The sequence below is a fragment of the Galeopterus variegatus genome, unplaced genomic scaffold, assembly GCF_000696425.1.
Source record: "Galeopterus variegatus unplaced genomic scaffold, G_variegatus-3.0.2 Scaffold10600, whole genome shotgun sequence".
NCBI classification, from domain to species: Eukaryota; Metazoa; Chordata; class Mammalia; order Dermoptera; family Cynocephalidae; genus Galeopterus; species Galeopterus variegatus.
This window is the reverse complement of record NW_007736711.1, coordinates 6161-15115: the sequence shown is the minus strand read 5'-3', so window position 1 is coordinate 15115 and position 8955 is coordinate 6161. Positions and strand designations below refer to the sequence as shown.

At 36.7% G+C, this 8955-nt stretch overlaps 1 protein-coding gene across 1 annotated transcript in view; it reads left to right on the top strand.

Annotated features, from left to right (window-relative positions):
- PLAA (phospholipase A2-activating protein) overlaps positions 1 to 8607 on the top strand; it is a 43074-nt gene extending 34467 nt beyond the window's left edge. The window contains exons 10-11 of the mRNA XM_008594344.1: positions 5281 to 5349; positions 8531 to 8607. Of these exons, the coding sequence (XP_008592566.1) occupies positions 5281 to 5349; positions 8531 to 8607 (146 nt within the window). The remainder of the gene's footprint in view (positions 1 to 5280; positions 5350 to 8530) is intronic.
- Positions 8608 to 8955: the final 348 nt, after the last annotated feature.

Sequence of the window (8955 nt, the reverse complement as noted above, 5' to 3'; positions counted from 1 at the left end):
TGAAAGTGTTACAGTAGTTATTGTGTTCTTTACTGTCATGCAGTTGTAGTTTAAAAAAAAAACAAATTCCTATTTGCCCTTAAGAATATCCTTGATGGGGCTGGCCCGGTGGTGCACTCGGTAGAGTGCGGCGCTTGGGAGTGCCGCGGCGCTCCCGCCAAGGGTTCGGATTCCATATAGAGACCGGTCAGCTCACTGGTTGAGCGCAGTGCGGGCGCGACACTGAGGGTTGCAGTCCCATTGCCAGTTGGTGCGGGTGCGACACTGAGGGTTGTGATCCCGTTACTGGTCACGAAAAAAGACAAAAAGGAAAAAAAAAAAAGAATATCCTTGATGAAGCATTAAAAATTATTAATATATTTACATCTTGACCTTTTAGTACACATCTTTTTAAATGTGGGTGACAAAATGTAAAGTACACATAAACTACACCAAAATACCATGATGTCTCAAGGAAAAGCACTTGTGTAGTCATTTGAGTTGCAGGCTGAACTACCCCCTTTTTCATGGAATACCATTTTTATTTGAAAGAATGACTGTGGTTATTCAGGCTTGAGTATTGGCAGACATTTTTTGAAAATGAACAAAGTGAGCATGTCACTTTAAGGAAAATAACTGACAATATTTGTTGCCAAAGATAAAATTTGAGTTTTCAAGTGAAAATTAAAATTTTGGAAAATTTTTATCTGTCTCCAGGATCTTGATAGCTTCCCAATACTTAAAGACTGTTCTAATGCTTTCAGTGGTAATATCAACAAATGCGATTTTTTGATGTTGAGTAATGTGTAAATAAGCAGAAGATCTGCATGAGGGAGTGAACCAATGTTTTCCAGCTTACCAGTACATGATGTTACAAACCCATACATGGGGAAAAGATGCATTCAAAGTGTAAGATAGACCAATGGATTTTAATGTAATAGAGCATGAAAGATTCATTGATACAGTTTCAGATTCTATAATGTAGCCTTTAAGGAACAATTACTTGTAAAATATCTACATTTTCTGAAAAGGCTGTTTAACTAGTCCTCTTTTTGAATTACCTATCTGTGTGAGGCTGGATTTTCTTTATTTACTTCATCCAAAACAACAAATTGCAACAGATTGAGACAGGTTAAGAGGGTAGATTAGAGGATGATGAACTAGACAAGAACTGGCCTATATCATACTCACGCAGATTCCACTGACCATTACTCAGTAATGTGACATCAAAGGATGCAAGGGGACTGACTGGTTAATGTCTCTGGCTAGAAAGCTACAGTTCTGCCCTTTGGAAGACGATCAGGAATCTTTGGAGGACAGTTTTAGCCTTGCTGAGAAGGTGACATTTGATTAAAGTCCTTAAGGAAACAAAGTAGCAAATCTTGCCAACATCTGTGTGAAGGGTGTCAGAGACTGAATGAATAGCCAGTGCAAGGGCTCTGTGGCTGAAGTGGGGTGATGAGGGGATGGTAGAAACCAGTAGAAGGTAAGGTCAGAGAGGATGGGGGCAGTTTATGTTTGGTCTTGTATACTACTCCAAGGATTTAGGCTTTACCAAGAGTAAGATGAGAAGTCATTGAACGGTTGTGAACAGAAGACTGTCAGGACTTACTTAAACTCTTACAATTCCTGTGGTTGCTGGGTTGAATATACAATGCCAAGAGCAGGGGTAGGAGACCATTGAATCAATCCAACTGAAAAATGATGGTGGCTTGTACCAGGAGATAATGATGGAGATGTTGAGAAGATATAGTTTTCTGGATATATTTTAGAGAATGAGCTGATAAAAGTTGCTGAAGGATTGGCTGTAGGGCTGAGAGAAACAGGTATCAACTCTTCTACTTTTTGGCCTTGAGCCACTCGAGAGCCATTTACTGAAATAAAATGTGTTGGCAGCAGATACTCAGTAATAAAACTTGTTTCATTTTTGATGGACCAGTTTCTAGTAGAATCACGTTTTGTCAATTTTCCTTTATTTAATAAAATTTTCTTTTAATAGTTATTTTCTTTTGGTCACTTTCTAGTAGAATTACATTTTAAAATCTTTTGTTTAATAAAATTTTCTTTTAAACCAAAATATATATTCTGTTTTATGTGTAAATTTTAATGTTAAGAATTTTCTATCTAAATGTTTTTGAATTTTACTCTGCCATTCTACCTTTGATTCTTAAAATTTTTATTTTAAGGTACTAGAGAAGGACAAACTCGTCTAATCAGAGATGGGGAGAAAGTCGAAGCCTATCAGTGGAGTGTTAGTGAAGGGAGGTGGATAAAAATTGGTGATGTTGTTGGCTCATCTGGTGCTAATCAGCAAACATCTGGAAAAGTTTTATATGAAGGGAAAGTATGTTGACTTCTTTCTAATTACCATTATCTTAAATCATTAGGCAAATTAAATCTTTTCCTCATGCTGATAAAATTTTCTTTGGTTTTTTTGACATTTAAAAATACATTACTGTGGGAAAATTATATTTTTTTCCTTTCTTGAAATGGGCTTAAAAAAAAAATCTTTTCATATAGAGGGAGCTGCATTTGATAGACAAATTAGCTATTATCTGTCTTTTAGGGAGTTCCCATTCATATATTGTTCCTAATCATTTTGGATTAGGAGCCTCTGTGCCACCTTTTATCTAAAGCCTCATGCCTGGCTATATTTAACTTGACATGACATGAGCAATCCTGCAGGGCATTGCCTATAATACCAGCATATTTTGGTGAGTAGGGCATGGTAACAGCTGATGTTTTTGGCTGATCCTTTTTGAGATCAACCAGTTGGAAACCCTCCTTTGTACTTAGAATTAATGTGTAGTTGTAATCCATCCCCATCCCTACCCTCATTCTCAGTAAAATAGTAATCTTGCAGCACATGAAGATGGTTGCTATTAATCTTATCTGCCAAAGAGGAAGATTTTTGCATTGCATTTTGGAGAAAGTTTAAGTACTATAATTATTAAAATAAAGAACACATAACACCTGTGTTATGTTACATATGTCATTAATATATATGAACAGATGGTAATCATTTATCTCCTTTATATTTCTGTTATAGGAATTTGATTATGTTTTCTCAATTGACGTCAATGAAGGTGGACCATCATATAAATTGCCGTATAATACCAGTGATGATCCCTGGTTAACTGCATACAACTTCTTGCAGAAGAATGATTTGAATCCCATGTTTTTGGATCAAGTGGCTAAATTTATTATTGATAACACAAAAGGTCAAATGTTGGGACTTGGGAACACCAGTTTTTCAGATCCATTTACAGGTAAGTTAGGATTTGTATTAAATCTTATGTACTTTTATCAGTATTGGTTGATTTTTTTGATGTGTTTAAAACTCATTATGATTAGCTGTTTAAATAAAAACCAAGATCTACAGCAGGCTTTTACTTCACATTCATATTTTTAAGTCTCAAATTATATAATAATTCTGTATTTTATAGAAACAATTTTAAATTGTTGTCTTTCAAAAATACAGCCACACTAAACTAAATAAAATTAAGAAAATTTAATTTAATCATTTGAAATAAAAAGAAACTTGAAAGTTTCTTAGTATATTTTCTCTTTAAAAATACATTGTGGTGAAATTTAGTAAAAAGAAATTCTGTTTTCAAATGAGGCTGAATTGGTTAGTTGTGCATCATATCTAGGACTGAATTATGGGTAGTTTTAGTTTATATGTGATTTGTATTACACATGTTCATTTTAAGTTGTTTGTAATATAGTATGCAGTATCTAAAATGTTATAAATGGGGTTAGGTGCTCATGCCCATCTGTAAGTTTTTATCCTAGTAGTATTAGTCTGAATTCTGGCTCCTAGGAAGTAGATTATCATCTTAGTAGTATTAGCCTGACTTCTGGATCGTGGGAACTGAGGTACAGGAGGAAATAAAATGCCTCCTCTTTTTGTAGGTACAGGGCCAACTCTACATAAAATTTTGAAATAGGCACCTTATTGTTAATGTTTTCCTGTTGTCTTTCTGACTCCATTTTTTATGTGCTAGTGTTCTTCCTTGTCCTACAAGAACTTCATATCCTCTCCTGTCTCAAATCCTTACATAGATCTGCTTTTTCTTTCCTCAGAGATACTTCATGTTCCCAAATCATCTCCTCTCCTCCTACTTCAAAATTCTGTTGCCCGTTCAAGTAATAAAGCTAACCTCACCTGATGCTGACTTAAAACAAAATTATTAAAGTAACTCAGTACTGAATTATAAATGTTGTAACCCTCCAAATACTTACACTTAACAAAAAAAGAAAAAAATTAGGTGCTTAGTACCTGAATATTTCTGTGGAGTTTCAGACTTCAGTAAAAAGAGTGAGCCCACATCATAGAGCTGTATTGTGGGGCACAGAACAGGTATTAAAGCAGCTGCTCCTTCTGGAAATCTAGCAACTACTTGGCTTGTTTTGCTCTTCAAAGACTCTAACTTTATAAGCATTCTTACATATCTTTTTGTGGACAACCTGATTATTTCCCTAGAGGTATTGATAAAACAAATTCACACACATTTGTAAACATAAGTGGAAATCTGTTTCCTTTGTAGCACTCATCTCTTTTCTCCAGGAGATTGTAAGCTTAAGTGGATATAAGTGATTTTCTTCCCGGCTGGATCCCCAGCACTGGGTATACTGTTTGGCACATGAATTAATGAAACCAGGGCTTCTCTAAAAGGTTAAGATTTAATGCCTGTGGGTTTTTTTTTTTTTTTCATGACCGGCAACAGATCGCAACCCTCAGTGTCGCGCCCGTACCGGACCGGGACCGGCAACGGGATCACATCCCTCGGTGTTGCGCCCGCACCTCGCTCAGCCAGTGAGCGGCCGGTCTGTATGTGGGATCTGAACCCTCCGCGGGAGCGCCGCCGCGCTCCCAAGTGGCGCACTGTAGCAGTGCGCCACTGGGCTGGCCCTTAATGCCTGTGGTTTTGATAGCATGAGCAACAGCAGGAATTGCAGTGAATTCAGATAGGAACAGGGACAGAAATTGATTGTATGTGTATTTTACTTAGGTCAGAGATCACCTGCAATTTTTTTTTTTTTGAGTTTTGTTATTTTAATACTTAAGTGCTGGAGCTAAGATATAATAAAGTATTAAAGTGAAGAAAACAAAATTTAGAGAATCATTGAAATTTTAGTTTCTTCTCAACTGTAAGAGTTTTGACTATATTTCTGTCATCCTGTCATGTGACAGCCTTGCTCCTCTGTTTTTCTCTGAGTTTAGGTTCTTCTAATTGTGCTGTTTATAAAATTTAAAATTTTGGTGTACTTCAGTTCTCTTTTGTTTTACATGAACAGGTGGTGGTCGGTATGTTCCAGGCTCTTCTGGATCTTCTAACATACTGCCTACAGCTGATCCTTTTACAGGTGGGAGGCAGTTTTGATTATTATATCTTTCTTCACTAAATATTTAGTATTTTGCATGGTTTTAAATTTTGGAGATGTCATCTAGTAACTGATAATTCCCTTATCTATATCTCCAATTTTGATGGATCTCCTTTTCTTTAACTTCTGATTGTTTCTTTTTCTGGAGTACTTTTGTAAATTTTCTCATGACTTCTAAATAGCATATTATTAGAGTTCATCATTTTCTCCAGTGGTCCTTCCTGCCAGGAGAGCAGAGTAGTTAAAAACATAGGTTTTAGAGTCAAACAGACCTTAGTTCAAAATGTGGCTCCACCACTTACTTGCTATGAAGAAGTTGGCAAGTTACTTAACCTGTCTGAGCCTATTTTTTTTATCTGTGAAATTAGATAATAGGGGAACCCACCAAACAAGACACAGCATGAATGCTCTCACTGGCGAGATGCTACCAATCACAAGCAGAGAAGGAGCCATGTGAGTCCCTGATATTGGATGGAGCAGTGCAATCAAGATGTCTGCCCAGGCATATTTTGACTTAGCATGGAAGGAGACATTCCACTCAGCTACCCAGAATTAGTCTTCCTAATCTCAGTTATAAATGGCCTTCTTGAAGCTCTTGAAGTGTCGGTGTATATCTTCGGAGTAAAATTATTTACCAAGGTACGCGTGCCTCAACATCAACACTACTGGAAAAAAATTGCCAGAGTTGGACTTTAATGCAGCTGAAGAAGTCTCTATTTTCAGAATGGCTTTTGATATCTTTTGTGATGATGTCATTGGATCTTCAGCCAGAGTTCCTGAATGATATACCCAATTTGGGAAGAGATTCATAGCCTTTATGGTATCCACTGGCTTTGCAGACTTAGTATTGTGATCTGTAAAAATGAAAACCTGCAATCCTCTCTCAGCCATAGATTGGACCAATACCCAACCTTAGGTCAGTGTCACGAAGTTGTAAATTGCTCTTGGTGAGCTTCCTTTCTCCCGTGAATGAATTGGTGGCCCAGATGCTAATGGTTGCACCCTGTGCATTGGTAACCAGCATACTAAAATAACGAACTATCAAGCTAAATGCTGTGATGGTAAAATGGCTGTTAAGGAAGTCTTTGATGGCATATGTGATTTCAAATGGTAGTAAGGATCTGAAGAGTAGATAAGATGATGACTTTTTCTTTATCAGCAGTTGAGGAACAGTGATGCTCTGAAACTTACACCAACAGAGTTCCTGAATCTCATTGGAGGATTTTTTGTGGAACAGAAAGAACATACCAAGCTTCAACCAATACCAGCAAAATGAAGAGAACTCCTGGAGCCATCATAATTAGAGCATGTCTCACTGTTGCACAATGTCAATAACTCAGAAGTTGCAATGATTATGTAGATATGCAAGATAGCATACTAAATGTCCAAGAGAATTATGGTATTATTAGGATAACTGAACTATACTTTTATTAAAAAAAAAAATTAACAGCATCTATCATATTGAAATATGAAAATTAAATGGCATAATACATGGGAAGTATTTAGCAAAATGCCAGGAATATATTTAAGCCGTCATTATACAAGAGTCCTTCAAAAAGTTTGTGGAAAAATAGAATTAAAAGATAATAGAAGTCTTTCCATGAACTTTTGGAAGACCCCTTGTATGTTAGGTACTATTGTTTTTGATGTTGTTCTCCCAGCTTTACCAGCACTGGGTCCAAAAGATTTCTGGCTTACAACTTGAGGTTAATATTAATTCTTTTTCTTCTCATTATTAATTTATACAGTTCTCAAACTTCTAATGTCCGTTAGAATTATCTGGGAAGTTTATTTAAATTATTTATCCCAAGGTTTTACCCCAGAGATTCTGATTCACAAGATTAGTGAGGAAGTTAAAAATACTCATGCCCTGATTCACATCCAGGGATTCTGATTAAATAGTCTTGGATATGGTTTGCTCTTAGATATTTTTAAAAGTTCCCCATGTGAGGGCCGGCCCGGTGGCGCACTGCTACAGTGGGCCACTTGGGAGCGCAGCAGCGCTCCCGCCGAGGGTTCAGATCCCACATACAGACCGGTTCCCGCTCACTGGCTGAGCGAGGTGCGGGCGCAACACCGAGGTTTGTGATCCCGTTGCTGGTCCCGGTCCGGTACGGGCGCGACACTGAGGGTTGCGATCCGTTGCCGGACACGAAAAAAGACAAAAAGGAAAAAAAAAAAAAAGTTCCCCATGTGATTCTAAAGTAGATCCAATTTGGAGTAACATTAGGTTGTAAGTAGACTCTGGGAATCTGCCTACTGAATAGGTGACAGTCATTCAAGTGGTCAGAGAGTCACATTTAGAAAAGTTTAGTACTGCTCTCTGCCTCTTAATAGCTTAGTGCCTTGGGCAAGTATTTTAACATTCCTCTTTTAAAACATTGTGAATTATAATTGTATCTAACTAATAATTTAATGAGTATGTGCATATAAAATGCTTAGCATGGCGGTTAGCATATAACTCAACAAATCTACTTATTTTGTGTTCTTCATTATTTTAATCTTATTTATCTATTTTATTTTTGTTTTTTAGTTTTGTTTGTCTTTTCTGTATGTGTTGGTACTGGTTATACCAACTCCTAGATTATAAACTCAGAGAGCCTAGAACAATAGCTTACCTTTCTCCTTCCCATGAAGGCTGATTCAGGGGTCTGAACAACTCCAAGTCCTACTGATTCTCTCTTTACACTTATTTTTTGTTTCTTTCCATTTTCAGTATGACAGCCACAAGTATAATCTCAAATGTGACTGGTCTGTTGTCATGCCATCCCTAACTCTTTCCTAAGTCTTTTCCGATTGTCTTATGTGCTAGCTAGTCCTATCCCTTTGCTTAAATAGAATATAATTCACATTTCATCCTGGAAATCTTTTCTTTCTCTCCAATCCACTTATGTTTTTGTAATTCACTAAACTTCATCTAATGTTTACTTTGTATCTTGAGAATTACTTTTTTAGCTAACATTTATTGGGTACTTACCACATGCCAGGCACTGTTACAAGCATTTTTCTGTATTAAATTTATAGCACGTTTATTATGTATATAAAGATGCCATTCTGAAGTGTGACTACTAATGAAAATAAGTTATTCTGTGTAAAGAAGGAGCAGTTGGAACTTTATAATTTGCAGTTCCCTATGCTTACTAGGAGTATTATTGCATTGTAGGTGCTGGTCGTTATGTGCCAGGTTCTGCAAGTATGGGAGCTACCATGGCTGGAGTTGATCCATTTACAGGTACATAGTTTTCATTTCTTTCTTTTTTTTTAGGTTTCAAAAAATCATTGAAATTTTTATTTAATGAAAAGAGTAAGAAGATTTGTGTCATTTCCTTGCTGGAGGACTTTTTATGTAGTAAATCAAGACCAAACTTCTTGGCTTGGATTTTAGAGTTTTCTCAGAATTGTCTCATTACTACCCATTGGAATCATCTGGGTAGCTTAAAAAAAGTACACCAGCTTCATCCCCAGAGATGTTCACTGGGTCTAATATTGCTCTGGGTCAAGGCCTTGGCAAGTGTAGTTTTATAATCTTCTTTTTTTTTTTTTTTTTTGTCTTTTTCCATGTCCGGCAACGGATCGCAACCCTCAGTG